This window comes from Eubalaena glacialis, chromosome 6 (assembly GCF_028564815.1).
Source record: "Eubalaena glacialis isolate mEubGla1 chromosome 6, mEubGla1.1.hap2.+ XY, whole genome shotgun sequence".
Lineage (NCBI taxonomy): Eukaryota > Metazoa > Chordata > Mammalia > Artiodactyla > Balaenidae > Eubalaena > Eubalaena glacialis.
In genome coordinates, this window is record NC_083721.1 from 99,853,728 (window position 1) to 99,873,525 (window position 19,798).

General features: G+C 37.5%; 1 protein-coding gene across 1 annotated transcript in view; it reads left to right on the plus strand.

Annotated features, from left to right (window-relative positions):
• Positions 1 to 19,798, plus strand: part of WDR49 (WD repeat domain 49) — a 146,178-nt gene that overhangs the window by 105,725 nt on the left and 20,655 nt on the right. The window contains 9 exon segments of the mRNA XM_061192758.1: positions 1,189 to 1,238; positions 1,241 to 1,297; positions 3,238 to 3,336; positions 4,976 to 5,140; positions 7,082 to 7,269; positions 8,043 to 8,114; positions 8,116 to 8,241; positions 12,136 to 12,163; positions 12,166 to 12,313. Of these exon segments, the coding sequence (XP_061048741.1) occupies positions 1,189 to 1,238; positions 1,241 to 1,297; positions 3,238 to 3,336; positions 4,976 to 5,140; positions 7,082 to 7,269; positions 8,043 to 8,114; positions 8,116 to 8,241; positions 12,136 to 12,163; positions 12,166 to 12,313 (933 nt within the window).

The following is a 19,798-nucleotide window of genomic DNA, read 5'->3' on the forward strand; positions in this document are numbered from 1 at the left end:
ATATGTTGCTGATGGAAACTATAATGGAACTGTCAGCTGTCAAGTGGGAACGACTCAACACTGGAAGAAGTTCTAAATGTAGATAAATTTAAGAGCCATTTGTACAGAAGTGAGATTGGAAATTACAGTGGTATACAAAATCTCTGAACAAGCTCTTTTGAGCAGTGAGAGGGGAGTGGAGGAATGACAGTAAGTAATGTCCATATTAACAAGAGAAATAGAGAAAAGGGAGGTGAAGTAGAGTACAAAGAATGAAAGGTTGGGGAGGCAGGAAGAGAAGCAGGGCGTTTGGAAACAGAAGAGTTTCCAGGAACAAACTCACATCCATAAGAGGGTGAGGAGTTAGTTACACTGGCAGGGCAATTGGGAGACCTTTAGCATGGGTGGAATTGAAAGCAAGATTTCAGAAAGATGAAGAGAGAACGTGGGTGGAGACACCAAGCCTGGGATTACAAATGCTCCTTTGAAATGTGTCTGGCTCTAGAAGGAGGAGAGGCTTACCAGAGGCTGGGAGCCAGAGCTGCAATCAAGAGGAAACAGGGTGGCCCCATATTTTGATGCCCCCCAAATTTAACTTTAGGCTCCTCCCTTCCTTACCAGGCACAAGACATTTCATTCTCTGTCTTTTCTGGTCTGTCCTCAAATTCACCAGAAGTGCCCCAGAATACTGACCTTTTAAAAACTACTGTTTCTGTTGAAAACATATCTGTCCTCCATCCCATTTCTTTGAAGTGGCATTTTCAAGTGTTCCACAAATATAGTTCCTCAAGATGCTGTATGAAAAAGGACCCACAGACTCTACCCTTTTTTATTGTTACTGTCAAAAACCTTTTGGTGGTTCCATGTTGGAGAAATTTTGTTCTAGGGTCTTGGTTGTGGATAATTAATCTGATAAATGCATACATGGTTGGTTTAATGATTATGAAAGGAAGATTAACCTTCTGACATTAAATATTTATAATTTACCAGAGAATTCAGGAGAGAATCCAAATGCAAATTCAGTGTGGGAATTCAGCCTTATGGATGACAAGTACGGATAAAATTTTGGGCAGCAGCATCTTTTAGACCTCTCAAATCACCCTATCCAAGTGCATGATGGCTACTCAATATCTATATCACTTTTATATCCATCCACAGCTAAATGCTATATCCTTTTTTACTAGGGCTATTAGTCTGTTTTACTCTAAGTAAAAACTTCAATCAGTTTTTCATCCAGCCTGAAGAATGGAAGGGAGGAGTACACACTGTAATGATATCTTACGTACTGCATTTTTACCTCCACAAATTCTTGTTACAGGTTACTTGAACCTTCACTTGACAATCAGTTGTGAAAATTGTATTTTTTTGCCTCACTCACTTTGAAAAAGCCTTTTCTCAACTGCAAAATGAAAAGATTTCTTAAAGAAGCAGTCCTTGCCCTTAGAGATACTCTTGGTCCTTATTTCTAGGACTGGGTGATAATGGTTATGACCATCAGCTCCTGAGCTTGGCTACCTGGCTTCAGATCCTGGTTCCACCACTTGCCACTACCTCATATTGAGCAAGTTATTTAAACTCTAAATTATAATTTTTTCTGATTAATAATAATATATTAGTATCTTGGTTTATAGTGAAGATTGCACAAGATAATCTGTGTAAGTGTTTAACCCAGCGCTCACAATAAGCTCATCAGTAAATACAAGCTATTATTTTCATTGTCCTTTTTTGAGGAGCATTAGGGCTGTTGGGTACAAATCACACTTCCGTGGCACTCAGATATTTTATAATGGGGACACGTTAACCCTTTGGCACAATTTAGTCTAAATAACATTGGTTAAAGACTGGTCTCATGAAATGTCTATAAATCCAAGCTCTTGAAAGGATCTACAGGCATACTTTGACGTGACGTATTAAAGAGGATCAGAAATTGCTGAATCATTTCCAGCCAAAGAAACCAATTTATAAAGACAGATTGCACCATGAAATTATCAAGTCTGTATTTTGACAGACTAATTTTTTTTTATGGAACCAAAAATGTCATCAATCAAGAGGAATGAAAAATTACAGGAAAAGAGCTTGGATATCTATGAAGTGTTACAATACAAGGTTTCCTGCTCTATCTACACTTAAAGTTTCATTGTTTTCAGAACTTGCCTGATTATCTTCTGGGGGGCCAACTCTGCAGTTGAATTTGCTATGTAGCTGCTGGCAGTCTACTCCCATGGACAGCTAATCCATGGAAACCCATCATCCTCGGGCAGTTTGTGAGTTACACGGGCTGCCCTCTCCAGGACAATACAGAATTCAGTATGTATTACTCTCTTCTCTCTCCAAATCCCAAGAAAGACACCATCAGTACAGCCCACTCAGCTCTTGTCTTCTGCCCTCCACTTGAGGTGGGCACTCTGCTCACCAGGGAGCTTTCCTCACTGGGCTGCTGAGAGCAGTGGTCTGGGCGTGCACTGCTCCTCCCAGGACAGGCTTGGTCAGACTTAGCCTCGCTATTTGGGCTTTTCTATGTTTTCTGTAATGAGCAGTAGGGAAGGACTTTGTGTAGGGAAAGCTTTAAGATTGGAGAAAGCAACAGTCAATAAAGGACATAAAAGAGAAGGAACTGAAAGAACACACACACATCAACTATACTTCAATTAAAAGAAAAGAACACACACCCACACGCACACACACACACACACACGAAGAATGTAGGAAACAGAAACCCAGAAGGACTTAATTGGTTTGCCCTCACTCAATAATAAACAAATATGATAAAAATCATTAACACTTTTTCAGTATTTGTAATATGCTAAGCACTAAGTGCTTTTCATTCTTCACAGTGGCCCTATGAAAAAAATAAAATTATTAACCAAGTTTTATAGGTGAGGAACTTGTGGCATCAAGTGAAGTTAAATAACTTGCCCAAGGTTACACAGCTAGTAGGTGGTAGAACCAGGAGTCAGACTCAAGCTGTTTCATTACAAAGCTTTTATTCTGAATGCTTTATTACTATAAAATGAAAAAGATATAACAATAATTTCTGTCACACTTACTGAACAGATATTTCATGAAGTTTCTAAGTTCTAAAGTTTAATAAAAACACTAGTAATTACTATTCATTCATATCTCCAAATACATAGTGAGAACTTACGAAGTGCCAGATTCCATGTAAGTTATTTTGATAATGATTTCTTCTAATTGCTGTTGTTCATATTTTGTATCTAACTTTCTGGCAATTTCTGTTCTCTGTCTTGGCTCATATAGGGAGTTATGATGGAGAAACTGTTCTGTGGAACAATAGCACAGAAAATGCTCACTATGTCCTTCACCCTGATTATCAGCGGCTGCTAAAATCAAAATCGGGTGAGCGTAAGTTCGCAACTAAAATACTGTGGCTGAGTTCAGCCACAGTAAGCTGTTTGTTGTTTGTTCATGGACCTGCTGCAGCTTGCTCCTAAATTATAGATGATTGGCTATAAGCACAAGGGATTAGTGATATCGTTGTCTCGTCAAAGTGACTAAAAAGAACCTTGAGATTTACTTGGCTTAGCAAATTCTCCACGGCTTGCCGTTCCTTCTCTTTATGCTACATCAGCATTTCTGAATTACTGACAGCAGGGAGCAGGCCTCTCATTTTTATCTAGTTTATTTTTTGCCAATAAACCTCGCCAAATTGCCTTTGGCTGAACCTTGGGCACTCCTTGGTAGGAAAATGGGAACGCGTGTTCACTTGATAGGCTACTCAGGCTCAATCTAGAGCTTGTATTAAATATTACACCACCTGGAAATCTTAAATTATTTCTTGCTTTAGAAACCTGTGATGGGAGTAAATTGTATTTTATGGGAGTTTAGCATAGCAGATGAATATTTTATACTTAAGCAAAATGTCTTGACAATTGCCTTTCACATTTTATTTTAGTTTCTTTACATACTAAAGGTTTTTCCTTAGACTAATTTATTTGGGTAATGAATATGTCATTCCTCATGGCCCAGTGAGGTTCTGTTGTCTCAACTGGATAAACTCACAGAAGCTGAGTTAGACCTTATGAAAGGACTGGTCATCAGATACAGCTTTTGTGTGTGTGTGTGAAAAGCTAAGGGAGTAATTGTTTAGGAGGAAGATGACGAACTTAAGAGATTTAGAGTTTACTTGGCTGCAGGCACAAAACTCTGACCTGCTTTATGTACAAAGAGCTAATAATGAGGGTTCATCTGAACCCTCCATGGAGAGGGTGGAATTCTGCCTCTTTGTCTGCCTTAGTCCTCAGGAGAGCACAGTCTTGTTCTGATAGCGAACCTAATTGTGGCTATGATTAAAAACAGACAGACAGATAGGAAAGAAAAGCAGATAATGTCAAATTTATAAAAGGCACAAGAGGCACTGCTATAGATTTCTTGCTTTGCAATTTTGAAGACACCTCTGTATAGGTTTTTCATAACTGTGTGCAGACTATTTACAGATTCTGAGATGAATATCCCCAGTTTTTATTAGTGTGGCTTGGAGATGATATCATTAGATAATTGAAGCACCATTAGGAATATCCTTTCCAGGGTAACTCACTAAAATAATATTGCTTAAGAATGATCATTGAAATACATTACATAGTCGTATCTCATGTTCATTAAATTATTTGCAAGCTTAATACTAATGATTAATAAGTTGAAAATGCCATGATATTAAAATCACATTTGTCTTGAACGTATCAGGATCTCTAAGGTGTTAGCAGGGACTATAAAATGAAGTCCCTATTAATTCACATCAAGGGAAAACACAGTAAGCTTGTATGGAGTATGAGAAATAAAAATGGAATCAAGCAATCCTTGAAGTTGGGGTTGAGGAAGTGAACAGCGAAGGCTCCGTGGATGTTGACTGGAAACCTATTGTGGGATTTGCTGGAGTCTTTGGAGGTTGTGATGGGGGTGAGCCTATTGTTTTTCATAAGTGTTTTGTTTGAAAAGCATATATCTGTTCATTAAGACACCTGGCTTCTCTCCATCTCAGATACAGAGCCTCAAAAGCTTCCTGGTGCTGGGAAGAGCTGCCCCACCCACCCCACGGCTGACCAGGCTACTCTGGGAGCCTGTTCCTTTGAGACGGACACTGAGTGCAATAATGCTGTTATGAGGCTTTGCTTCCTTGAAGCAAGAAAAAACATTGCAGCCACAGGTAAAATATATATTTATATTTTGACTGTAGACTGCTTTGATATATTGTAAAGTGTTGGAGCAGGGAACAATAAAGAAAGTTCAATCTAATCCGATCGAGGTCTTGTAGAGTTCGACTGCATCTAGCGAACAGTCAGTACCAGGTCACAGGAAGCCACAGGCCATGGCAAAAGAGGTTAGGATTCAGGAGTATGGGTCCAGGAGCAGGAGCTAGACCAGACCCCACAGGCAATTTATACAGTGCTGCGTATGTCAGGATCAGAGTGAGAAAAACTCTGGGCAACAATCAGAATTGGTGTTGTAGCCGTGGCGTAGAGATTTGGTAAGGTAGAGAGCACAGCAAGAAACATGTTCCAAATATATGAGCCAAAGCTTAGGTCTACATGGGGTAGAAGGGTTGAGTCTTGAGATGACCACACTGGCACTTATTATCAAAATGGGCTATGAGAAAATAGTGAGAAACTTGGAGATTGGGGGCAATAGCAAAATTTGAAATAGCTGCTGCTAACTGCTGATCAAGAGAGCTGCCTGCTCATTGTCTTAATTTTTTTGGTGGGGGGCTATGGGTAATGCCTTGGGTGTCTTTACCAACTACGAATCCTTTCCAGAATAAGTCAGAGTTCTGGTTAGAGTCTCTTCTAAGATGTATGCTAACATATGATTTACCATAGTTATTTGATATTATAATAGATTAAATAACTATTTGCTTAATTTCCCCTTTGTCTTCAATGGCTGTGTTAGTGTAGTGTTGATGCAGCCTACATGCTCCCAAAGTAAAAATCTGCTCCTGAGAACAATGCATAGTTTTGACCTTTCACCTAAAAAAATAATTTTTTAATTTTAGAAATATTTTTCCTTAACATTAGGAGTCTAGACATATATATGTTATATGATTGAAAAAAGAAACATATCTGAACCATGTTTTCCACATTCACCTTCTCATATTCAATTTGCAGATGGAAAATCTGCATGATTTTCTTATATAATTTTTCTGCATTAAAAGTCAATAAAGGTATACCCTTATAGAGTTTTAGAACCATTGTGAAATATTTAGAATAGACCTTGAAACAGTTAGATTCTAAAACTCTCTATTTTCCAGGACGCACTTATACTTACAAAATGAACTATTATCCTGAAATTGCTCTCAACACTAATTCTTCTTACTGTTATCAGTATTCCCAAATTGTTTCCACTGAAGCGGCTACATACCATTATTTCTACCTTGAACAGATATGATTGTTAATAGGCAGCACACTTGTGAAGCAAATTGGAAGTCTTCTACAGATTTATCAAATAATAATAGGAACTTTGCCACAGAAGAATAATTTAGGTAAAGTGCTTCTACAAGCATATAAAAATGGAAAATGAAAAGGTTAGTTCTAGGCCTATGAACCAAGAAAGTGTTCCATAAGGACTTACAATGAATTCTTGATGAAAGATTAAAAAACAAGCTCATAAGTGGAATTCAAAGCATACAGCTACATAGAAGAATCAATAGCTATGCTGCTATAACTACATATATGCATCCAGCTCTGTGCAAGAGGAATTTTACTTCTTTGGTATATGTGTCCAATGGGTAATTAAGAAAGATGTGTTTTACGTAATTGGGATATTATCGTAATGTTGAAATTAGTATTTTTGAAGTAACAGATTACTTCTATCAAAATTGAAAACCCAAATAATGTCAAAATAATGAATGAAGTAGTGGTAACTAGATTTAATGGAACATCTTACACATCCTATCTCATTTAATATTCAACAAAAACCAGTGAAGGTATCATAGGGCTTTTTCCAGTTTATATTTGAGAGAATCAGAGTGCTGGAAGTTGATTTTGGGGCTACTCACCTCTCCAACATCCATATGCTTTCTACAGGGCAAACCAGTGAGGAAGTTGTTTCTTGTGTTTGTAGTTTTCTAATTAGGAGTTCTCTTACATATTAGGGGGAGCCAACCTGGTGTCATGTGGAGGATCTGGGTATGTCAGGTTCTGGGATACATTTAAGAAGCACCTTCTGGCTGAATTTTTGGCTCATAACGTTGTTGGTTCCATTATTGTGTCTATTGATAAGTCAAATTGATACCTCGCCGCAGGAGATCTTGAGGGGTGTTTGAAAATCTGGAATACAGAGGTACATTGAAAAAGTTCTAACATTAACTTTATTATTTTTGATTGCCTTTTGTTGCAGATAACTATGAATCAGGTCTTGTCTGTTTTCTAGATAAAGGAAGACACAATCAATCTGAGTATTTTAAAGAAAACATATGTATTGATCAGACTTCTCTTAAATAATTCATGGGGAAAAACAGATTTTTCTCAATATTGAAAATCCTCTGTTAATATATCGTCAAGTCAATCCCCCAATTTAGGAATGCAGTGTTGTCAGTAATGTACCACGCATTGTTTGAGAATAAACAGTTAAGATATGCCTCATTTGAAATGAGACCGTAAACATAATTTAATAGAGTCCTGGCCTTTCATCTAACATTATTGCCATCCTGAGTTAGTTTGGGATTTTTGTGTCACTGATTACCTGCTCAATTTTCTAATAATACTATAAAATAGTATAATATGTGATGACCTATATACATGATAATGTTCATCAGTTTCATCAAATAGCTGATTTTACTGTTGATTTTTTTTCTTTCCATCCTCCCCCTTCCCCTCCTTTCTTTCTTTCCACTTCTCAAGTTAGTTAAATCAGTTAGAAACCTTTTTTTGAATGTTAATACCATTTTCCTAACCTCTGTTATCATGAGCTGTTCTTTTGCATTTGTATCACAGATTGCTGTTCCCAAATGTACCTTTTTCAATTTCCGTATCAGACTTTAAAAAAAAGTGTTCCATCACTGCAATCATTTAATATTTGGACATTTTAGAATGCTGGCATTTCTGTTCATTCAGGAGTACTGTCTTAATTCCAGTAAGAACAAACTCACAGAGGCCGCAACTCTGATAAGATCATTCTGACCTCATGGAAGACTGGATAAGTTTCGTAGAGATGTGTGAGCTGGGCGGCCGCTTACTGGTTCTCTCCGCCTCTGCAGACTGCAGCATTTGTGTGACTGATGTCTGTGGTGCTCCTGTCCAGATCTTTGGTCAGGTAGAAATATCTTTTTTTTATTATTCTAATATTTACTTGACATTTATTATGAGCTAGGCCTGATTTCCATTTGAATCTCATCGGCCATTAAAGTTCATTAGTCATGAAAGAACTGACTTCCATTTCTGGAACTGTAGCTCCAGGCCTCCTTTATTAACCAAGGCAGTTCCATCAAGTGGAGGACACTGGAGACATAAAAAGTTTGGGGGCTCTGCGCAGCTCAAAATGTACCAGGATTTCTGAGAAAAATTTCTCCCCCAAAATAAGTGGATCCCTTCAATTTCAAAATTTACTAGAAACATACTACAATGTGGATAAATTTACTGCATTACTGTTAAACAGATAGATGACTATGACAGCCAAGTAATAATCAGGTAATAATCAAATATAGAAAACTTTAGAAAAAAAACAAACTTTTCTGTTCATTGTCTGATTTATTCCTGCCTAAATAACAATTGCTAATGTTTGCTGAGTTTCTCCTGTTCTAAGGTCTCTACATGAATAATTTCATGTAATCGTCACAATTGCCCGTCCCATGAGGGAGGAATGCTCATTATTCCCATTTTATAGATGAGGAAACAGAGGCGCAGAGAGTTTGAATAAATTGCCTGAGCTCACAGAAGCTAATAAGTGGTAGAGTTTGGCGTTTGACTCAAGCTGGCTCATCTCAGAGTTCATGCTTTTAACCCCTTCCTCCCATGAAACTAAGCTCTGATTTATACCTGCTTATAAAAAAATAGAAGAAAGAAAATATTTATTGTCTCACATTTCTTTTCTTTTTTCCATTTACTTTCATGGGAATTCAGCTCCTCTTCCCTTTATACTTTGGGGGACAAAATATCAGCCCGATCTGTTTCAACCAGCACTGTTCAGACATAGTGGTGTGACCATACCCTGGAACCTCAGTTTCTATCTGGCCGGTTGACTTGGTCCTATTCAGCAGCCTCAGGTGCCACTCTCATGCCCTGAGTATGGCGATTCTCTTCATGCTGGAAGACAAAGTCTGTTGTTGCTCCCGTTGTGAAGTCGGCTTGAGGATATCAACCTGTGCTGACAGAATTCTGTACAGCCCTTTAGGACATGGAAGGTGATGGTAAATCAGAAAATGATGGTAAATTGGGCAGGTGGACCGTTTTGGGCTGGGTAATGCGGAAGTCTCCAAGAGCTGTACAGCCTCTTCTGCTCTGTAAATAAGGCAAGTGCTAGACTTTTCTTAGGAAAAAGAGTGTCTGGGTGGGAACTCAAATCAGTGTGTGGGCAGGTGTGATGAGACAGCGTGGGGCAAAGCTGGCATTCTGAACATGAAAGGAGCTGAACAGCTGATTCTGGCAGTTGGAGAAGTTAATGCAATGCTGACATTGTTATATGGCCATGCCACATGGGCTCTGGTGAGATGAGGTGCAGAAAAAAAGAGTGTCTTCAAGCGGGTGTTATCTGGAGTATAAGTCCTTTAGATGGCGCTGAAGCAAGAAATAGGGCTGTTCTAGGTATGGGTGCCATATAAACTGTGTCCACCAAACACAATCTGTACTGCAATTTTATTTTAATTAAGAAATATGTGCTAGTAAAACTGTTCATTTTATACCCTTGATAGTTTTCCTTCGTTATTTTGTAGTCTTTTTTTTTGAATTTTATTTTATTTTATACAGCATGTTCTTATTAGTTATCCATTTTATATATATTAGTGTATATATATCAATCAAAATCTCCCAATTCATCCCACCACCGCCCCCCGCCCCTGCCACTTTCCCCCCTTGGTGTCCATACATTTGTTCTCTACATCTGTGTCTCTATTTCTGCCCTGCACACTGGTTCTTCTGTCCCATTTTTCTAGGTTCCACGTATATGCGTTAATATACGATATTTGTTTTTCTCTTTCTGACTTACTTCACTCTGTATGACAGTCTCTAGGTCCATCCACATCTCTACTTTTGTATTTCAAAGGACTCAGCCTCAGAAAGCCTGCGTGAAAATAGTTTGGTTTTTTTCCCTTCTGTTCGAGATAGGAAAAGAGCCACCAGAGCTGGGTAGTTTTAGAAAGTAAAGGCGGGCAAAGCGGGGGACAGCTGGGTTTTCTAGTCCCTTCTGCTTGAGCTTTAAATTTTTTTTAAGAACCCGCTTTTGTCAAGCTGTCTTGGATATGGGTGCTGCTAGTTCCAAGGGCCACAGGAGGCAGTGGGAGGGGAGGGCAATGGAGAGGAGGGGAGGAAGAAAGAGAGAAAATTAGCAGATACTGGAAAGAAGCAACAGTGAATGTCCTTCTCATAGTGTGAGAAGAGACACCCTTTCACAGAAAGAACAGAAAGATATGGGAGGCAGACGGAAACACAGAGATAAGAAGAGACTCAATTCTTAAATATAGCTAGGATCAGAGCAATTTTTCCTGAACCAGCTTGATTTGTACAGTGTAGTGACTTTTGACCTACATTTGAATGTTGCATTTGTCTTTTCGTGGAATTAATTCTGTTCTAGCAGTTACAAAAACAAAAGGAAAAGCAATCATGTATTTTAATTTCCTACACTAAGGCTTCATTTTCCAATCACATTCAGTCTGATTAAATTATTCAAAATTTAGTGCAGTGTGATTCAGTATATTTCAAAAAAGAAGTTTTTTTTTTTTAATAACTGTGAATCAGTTTTATAACATAGCTATTGATCTGAGGTTGGTTTTCAAGTTAGATTTTTAAAAGTATGTGGTGTGCTATGTCTATTTCTAGAGTTGGAGAGATAGGGGTAGGGATGGTTTATCTGTGGAGATACGTTTATCCCAGGAAACTGTCAGATGATTGTGGTATAAAAAGAAATTAGATGATGCTTGTGCTTCTTCAGTGTCCATCTCAGCACTAACCGCTATTGTGTTGGGCAGAGTGTGTACTGGCACCCCTCCTCAGCTGATTGCTTTGATGGCCAGTGACTTTGATTGAGCCTCTTCACCCAGTGTTTAAAACTTGATATAGTTGCCCACGTTTAAACATTAAGAGGTTTCATATAAGATCCAAATTTCTTGCTTCTCTTGGAAAAGAACATGTCATTCCCTGAGAGTAGCTATGGCCCCCTTTATGGAAAATGGGTTCCCTCTAAGTCAGTGTAATGCCACCTTTCTTTCCCTTTTGCCTATGAACACTGAGGCTGACTTTCATTTGCTATTTATCATCTTATATGAGACTTGATTCATTCATTGACGCTGCCTTCCTGACCCCTGTAGGCATTTTACTTTGTAAATCCCCTCTGACAAAGATTGATCATTCATAGGTCAGTCAGATATGCTGGGGACCCCTAATGTTCCCTCATATCACACAGACTGTGTTCCCTGCTGCATTCCTGTGGATACAGTGTGAACAAACAGAAGACAAGGAAATTGCTTCTGTATTTAAAACATAAATTGTCAATGGGGAGCTCTCGCTAGATGGATACACATTAAGAGCTGTAGCCAAGATCTGTGAAAACTATCATGTAACACATATATTTTTCTAGGAAAAAGTACTCAGTAATTGGACTGGCTTTTGAGATTTTGGGAGGGGAAGATGCAAAGAAAGTAGTAGTATGAAAAATTCCGACAGTTCTTCAACAAAAGCTTTGTTTTTCTTTCTAGTTAATATACATCTTGCTATACAGGATTTTAAAGTGGGAATGTTAATTTCTTTTTTGCAGTTCATTATTATCTCTTCAGAAAATATCTGTTTGTTTCTTATGATACATCACTTTCTAACTTTATTAAAGTTACATGTATATGTCCCATCTCCCTTAGAAGACTGTAAGCTCCTTGAGTTCAGGAACCATATCACCTTCATTTCTGGTGTCCCCAGGACTTCAATTAATAATCTAGCACATGTTAGACACATATAAATGTTCAAGGAAAATACATTTTATAAAAGTAAATCTCTGTTTTTTCAGGCAAAGCATTGGCAACTTCAGAACTGTTTTCCCTTCTTAAAAGAAATACTAATTTAATGGAAGATAAGATTCAAGAGAAAAGCATAAAGGAAATTCCTTTGATTTCTAAGGAGGAATCATGGTTAGACCCATCGAAACATTCTCTACTTGATAAGAAAAACAAAGAGTCAACATACAAGTAAGTACATCTTACCTGTAAAGAGTAAAATTGGCCCCAAATTCCTTCTGTGCTTTGTGGAATGTTCAATGACTACCTCAAGATTTTGCTAACATTTAGGTTATTGGTAGGCATGTGTGTGTAGCCAGGGGAGAACGTATATTCTCAGGGTGATATGTGATTCTTACTTCTTGTCTCTGTTGAATGCTTGACTTCTATTCTGTGTCTTCTAGTCTTTTGTTTCTACTCCATCATCAACTTAATTTTGGAAATTAACCCCTTTCTTCAAAAGCAATATATGTGTGTATATGTGTATGTATGTATCTACCTAGCTAGTTACCTGTCCATCTTAGAACGTATGTCAGATTTTACTCCTGGTTTTGGTAAGGCACACAGAGGGTTATATGTCAGAAGTTCAAAGAGCTTGACTTTGAATATTGGATATCACTCTCCTTTTATGACTTCTAGCCTTTCCTTCCTGTTGTTCAGCCATTTCTTCTTTTCATGTCACTCTGATGGATCCCATTCTTACATTCCTCTAACTCTAATGCCAGGCAGTTTTAATTGTTTCTTTTGTTTCCTATATTCTTGCTAACTCATGCTCTCATAATTTCACCTTTCATATTAAACAATCTTTTGAGAAAACAGTTTTGCTCATTGTATTTTCTTTGATACAATTGGCATTTTTATTACCATGTGCCTATATTACTTTTTTTAAGGTCTACAGAAAAATTGCATAGAAAGCACAGAGAATTCCTAAATACCCCACACCCATCCCACACAGTGTCAAACATTAGTGTGGTACATTTGTTACGATTGATGAACCAATATTGATACTTTATTATTAACTAAAGTCCATAGTTTACATTAAGGGAGTACAGTTGAGGGTTCTCTGATGACACCACGCAGAGACCTCTGCATTGCACCTTTCGAAATTAATGCACTCTTTGGCTAAACTCTTGGGGCTCAAACCCACCATTTGGGGTTTTTCTGTTCCAGTCCCCTCACACTGGCAGCCTCGCCTCTTGCACAGCTTCTCTTGGGTTAACTTCTGCTTGACCAATAGGAAGCTCACACGTCCTTGCCACACAAACTGCTCCACAGCTACCCCTTCCCCCCCTGTTCACTGGGGTACTTTCAACCACAGTAGACTTTTGCAGATATTAATGAATCACTGGTTCACTGTGTCCCTCTAATGGTTATCCCAGGGGGCATGTGTTAAACTCTTTGCCTGGTTTATGTGAACAGGAGCTAGAACTGAGGGGGAAGCATTCCTCCTCTCCTGTGGGAGTGGTTCTCAGTGCACACCTACGACTCTCTCCAGTGCAGTCCTCTCTTAGGATTGCTGCATGCTTAGTCTGTTTCTATCCTAGAGTGGTGGTTGGCCTGAGCATCACAAGATGCTACCTCCTTGACAAAGTGGGCCTGCGCAAGGAATCGATCTAGCACCTCACTTTAGAATGTGGAAATACTTTTACCTCTTAATTAATTAATTATTTTGCTTTCAGACTTTTTGGACCTCTGATGACGAGGTAGGAGAGAAAAAAAAATTCCCCTTTAAACATCCTGTTACACTAAATTACCTTTTGGTATTTGTTCTTCCATTTCCTTGAATTATGGCTTGCTGAAATGTCAAGTGGCATTTTACCTTCAGGCAGAAGAATCTTTCAATTTAGAAATACGGCATGACCGACCCTGTACGAGAATAGAGTGCTGAGAATGGAAAGACTTGGTGTACGATAAAATGCCTCCACCCAGCCACCCAACTCAATTGTACAGATCAGGAGATAAAGTTACCCCAGGGTAACACAGATTGATCATTGTTTCTCTTCCTGTGACACTCCTAGAAGAGTGAATGCAAGTGTCACAGATTCCTGTTTGAGTATTTCAGCCAAGATACTAATTTCCCATTCCTTATGACAATCTCAGTTATTCTTTTCTTTTAAATTAGCCTTTCCTTAGATTTAAAAATTGGCACTTTAAACTGTTGACTTCTTTCCTGACTTCTATCCATCTTATTTCATTTCCTATTGTTCCATGACACTTTACTTGTCTTCTGAAAATTAGTGCTGATGTATAGGTTCTTAAATTCACAGATTTCTCTTAAAACTAGAGCTTTGCGTTCTGCCAGAGGAAATAAGACTACAGCAGAGTGATCGTCTCACCTTCATTATACATTTCTGTGGGCCTTGGGAGATGTTCCCGGCAGTAAAAAGCAAAGTTATCTCTGTTTACTGCATCTTTTCAAGTGACAACACATCCAAAATTACCTGTGATATTTCAAATGTCTGCCTTTAATTCAAATGAGTGAATTGAAATAAATTTTACGACTTTGTAATAATGAGATAGAACGGAATAATATCATTTTGGAATTTTTGAACTAATTGAAAAGAAAAGGTTAAAAACGTATCCTCAGAATTGACTTGGCAGGTACAGCCCTCACTTCTCCCAGAAGCATGTCCATGAATCCTATGGAGAAAACCTACAAATGAAATACAATTGTCAGCTGTAGAATGTCCTTTGTGGCCTCCATCCAGTACTGAAGAGATTACAGATCACCTTTTCCCTAAGAAAATATTATTCTGAAGAATGTGCCCTATTTCTAATCAGATTAGGAAATCCAAGGAGAAAACCATGCCATTTCTTGTCCATATGTAAAAGTATGAAAGAAAACTAAATATGTGAAAGAACTGAGAGAGACTAAAAGGGGAAAAGCACATTTGGTGTGTGTATGCGGGTGGAGAGATGTTTAAATGGAGGGGGAGGAAGAGTAAGAAAGATAGAGATGAAAAAAGAAAAAAGCCAATAGAAAATGAAAGAAGCATGAAAAATGAAGGAAAATTTTAATAATTTTAAATAAATAAATAAAATTTAGTAATTTTAAATAAATAAATTTTAATAATTTAGATCTCACCTTTACTCCTAAAATTCTCTTTCCAGGATAAAAAGCTTGGCGTTTACGATGTTCTGTCTTATACATAAATACCAGATTTTCATAGTGCTTAAGGTATGTTATAGTATTGTGTGTGAGAAGAAGGTAGGTGGTTAAATGTCGCCTTCAATTGAAGTCCTGGGGATATGCAGATGAATATAGAATTTAAGAGAAAATAGGAAGTCCTGATGCTGAGTTAAAAATTGACACAAAGAAATAGATTTTTCTCCTTCTGTAGGTTCTGCAAAAGTCATATTACCACCAGAAAATGGGGGGAAAAAGAAATAACTGAAAAAAGTAAATGGGGGAACAAAAACCACAGTGGACATGCATTTTTCTTAATCTATGGCAATATTTGGTTTCTGGATTCACACAAAATTATTCTAATCTAGAAAAATTGTAGATAAAATGAATAATTTAGACAATATAACCTTAGAGTATTTCTTTATTATGAAAATAATACATGTTCATTAGGAGAAAAATTAGAAATACAAATAAGCAAGAAGAAAAAGATGAAAAGAAATCATTAGCAGCAAAACCACCAATAACACTTAGGCATTTCACTCTTCAGGTCTTGTTCTGAGCATGCTTATACGAATAAACAAATATACATTTTATAAACATGAGGATATAATACACACAGTTTATAACCTGTTTTACTACTTAAAAACATACAGCCAGTACACTTCCGAGTTACTTAATATGAGTATCTACAGACATCAGTACTCGTAATGGCCTCTTAGGAATTTATCACGTAGCTTTTTAAACATTCTCTTCTTTTAAAATATTTAAACTGTTTACAAATTTTAACTGAGAAACATTTATTTAAATACCTTCATGCACACATGTTAAGAGTACCTGACTGAATTCATCATTACAATAAATTCTTTGAATTGGAGTTGCTGAGTCAAAGTTTTAAAGGCCTCTGAGTCTTGCTAAATTGCCATCCCAATGATGTGAAGGCTCCACCACCAGCAGTATATGGAAATGGCTGTCTCTGAACCAACACTGACTGTTGTCATTGTCTTAAAATTGCCACTCTGATAAATCATCAGCTTTATGTTGTATTATTTGTGAGAGTAAACATTTTTCACATTTGTTAATCTTTAATAATTTGATAATGAACTTGAAAGAGGTATCTGATGTCTGCTAGACTAATTCCTATTGAGGCCTTAAGAGAAGCACATCTCAGCCTCTTCTTGAATATATCCTATGGGCTGCACTCACCATTGTGCAGATAGCCTTCTCTGTTATTCAACCACTCTTTATTATAGAAGGGCTCTAATTGTAGGTCGGATCTATCCATTTGTAGGACATGCTCTCATCCATCTTCATCTTATTCTAGGGCAACAAAGAGCAAATCTACCCCATCATCTACTATCTGACAAATTTTCCTTTGGCTACCATTAAAAAAATATTTATGGGGAAATGATTATTAGAAACCAGGATAAAATAATTAGATGGGAAATGAAACATATATTCCATTAATTTCCCTGTAAGTTTATATAAGGTAGAAGGTACACTTAAAATTAATGTTCCTCCTTAGAAATATGAAATAATTATGTTCTAAATTCCATATTATTATTAGACGGGAACTGATATTTAATATCATTTATATGCTGGTGATTATCTAATTATTCTGCCAGTAGAGCTTATGTGAGAAAATAAAATAGGAATATTATAAATATAAAAAATACAAACATAAGATAAAATAAGAGTATTAGAACTGGCTGTAGGAGGTGTTGGAACTCCTGCTTTGAGTGAAAAATATTGTATTATTCTTTCTTAAAGAGATAGTAGCCAATACTTATTGAGTTCTTACCATATTCCAGGCACTGTTCTAGGGTTTTTATGTGTTTAATATTTAATTGTCACTGTAATCCTTGGTGATATCTACAATTATGATCTCCATTTCATAACTAGGAAAGCAAGATAGAAAAAAGTTAAGTGATTTACACAACGAACAAGAGGTGAGCCAGGGACCCCAAAGCAGGCATTCTAACTCCAGAGTCAGTTCACTTTGCCACTGCTCTATTCTGCCTGCCTGACAAGCAACATGTGACCATATTGAAAAGTTGCTGGTCTCTGAGTCAAGTGATCAAATGTTTTGTCAAGTACCTGCTATGGGTAAGCCACTACTCTAGGCACCTTCACTTTCCTTTAGGGCACTTGGGGACTTGTCACACATCATTCCTCTTTTCTACATCCAGAACCGAGAGATGGCAGATTTAGAGTCTTTCCTTCTCATAGAATTGATGGCAAGGATGCCAGAGCCCATAGTAGGCTCCCTTCTTGCATTACCACATAAGACATTTTTGCAAAAGTTTTAAACTCTATCTGCGTTCCTTATTACATTCTTTAGCTTCTTTGTATTCGACCACTAGGAATATTGGACTGTTAGGAATATTCACCTCTTTCCAGTTCCCTGTACATTTTCATAGTAACCACTTTCCAAGAAGTCAAATGTCTATGGAAAAGAAGCAATAGGTTGGCCTGTAAATCGAAGTTGATTCTACAGTCTAGTTGTTCATAGAACTGCCCTTTGTCTTGGAGTTTTATCAGTATAGCTCCATTTCCTAGGCAGTCATCTAATTAGTGCAGATTGTTATGACCCTCTAGAAGAGTTTCTCTTACTGTCCGCCTTCCTCTTTCCCTCTGTGGATTAAATTCTTTAGTGGAGATAGACAAAGTCTTTCGTTTCATCCAAAAGATACTCAGTTTAAATGCCACTGGATGAGAGAGCTGGAAAACAAAGGGTCTAAAAGCAGGAAACCATTCAGGGTGTTTGGAGAAAAACTAAGGTCTGGTGTTAACTAGTCCAAAGATAGACCTCCCTCAAACTTTTGCACCTCAGTTTATTTCAGTTTTACTTTTCTGAGGAAAAAAATATATTCTTAACCTAGTAACTGCAAGACCTAACTGCACGGTAATCTACCTTTCCTGCATCCACCACCAACTTCTTATTTTTACAGATTCTCTTACTATTTAAAATGACTCTCTAAAGATACCATTATTCTTGTCTTCAAAGCCCAGATAGTGGCTGAATAAACATGTCTTTTTTTAAAATTAATTTTTATTGGGGTATAGTTGCTTTACAATGTTGTGTTAATTTCTGCTATACAGCAAAGTGAATCAGTTATACGTATACACATATCCCCTCTTTTTTAGATTTCCTTCCCATTTAGGTCACCACAGAGCACTGAGTAGAGTTCCCTGTACTATACAGTAGGTTCTCATTAGTTACCTGTTTTATACATAGTAGTGTGTATATGTCAATTCCAAATCTCACAATTCATTCCAAACCCCTTCCCCCCTTGGTATCCATACGTTTGTTCTCTACCTCTCTCTCTATTTCTGCTTTGCAAATAAGTTCATCTGTACCATTTCTCTAGACTCCACAGATAAGTGATATACAATATTTGTTTTTCTCTTTCTGACTTACCTCACTCTGTATGACAGTCTCTAGGTCTACCAACGTCTCTGCAAATGGCACTATTTCATTCCTTCTTATGGATGAGTAATATTCATTGTATATATGTACCACATCTTCTTTATCCATTCCTCTGTTGATGGACATTTAGGTTGCTTCCATGTCCTGGCTATTGTAAATAGTTCTGCAATGAACATTGGGGTGCATGTATCTTTTGGAATTATGGTTTTCTCCAGGTATATGCCCAGGAGTGGGATTGCTGGGTCATATGGTAGTTCTATTTTTAGGTTTTTGAGGAACCTCCATACTGTTCTCCATAGTGGCTGTATCAATTTACATTCCCACCAACAGTGTAAGAGAGTTCCTATTTCTCCACACCCTTTCCAACATTTATTGTTTGTAGATTTTTTGATGATGGCCATTCTAACTCATATGAGGTGATACCTCATTGTAGTTTTGATTTGCATTTCTCTATTAATTAGTGATGTTGAGCATCTTTTCATGTGTTTGTTGGCCATCTATCTGTATGTCTTCTTTGGAGAAATGTCTGTGTAGATCTTCTGCCCATTTTTTGATTGGGTTATTTGTTTTTTGATATTGAACTGCATGAGCTGTTTGTATATTTTGGAGATTAATCCTTTGTCAGTTGCTTTGTTTGAAAATATTTTCTCCCATTCTGAGGGCTGAATAATATGCCTTATTCATGGGAGATAGTATGTTGTGAGGGAGATCGTTCCAGTGTGATTTGGGGAAAAGCTGCTACCTACCGTCAGTCTTTTGGATGGCAAAGATTTCCTTAAAAAAAAAATCTATAATTCCAAATAATTTATGTAGATACGCCCCCCCAATCAAGGAGGTAGAGCTTAACTCTCCTCTTCTTCTTCCTTAAGTATAGACTGTGCTTGGAAACTTGCCTCCAGAGAGTAGTGTATAGACAGGAAGGGAAAAAGTAACTTTGCAGAAACTTGGGAAACACAACCTTGGCCAGGTGATAAAGTTAACATCAACAGTGGTAAGTCAGGTTGATAGCCTGTGCCCTTGATAAGATATAATGAGAATAGCACTTCATCTCTGTTATCTTCCTCCCAACAACCCATAATCCTTGTGTAACCATAAGAAAAACATCAGACAAACCCAAATTGAA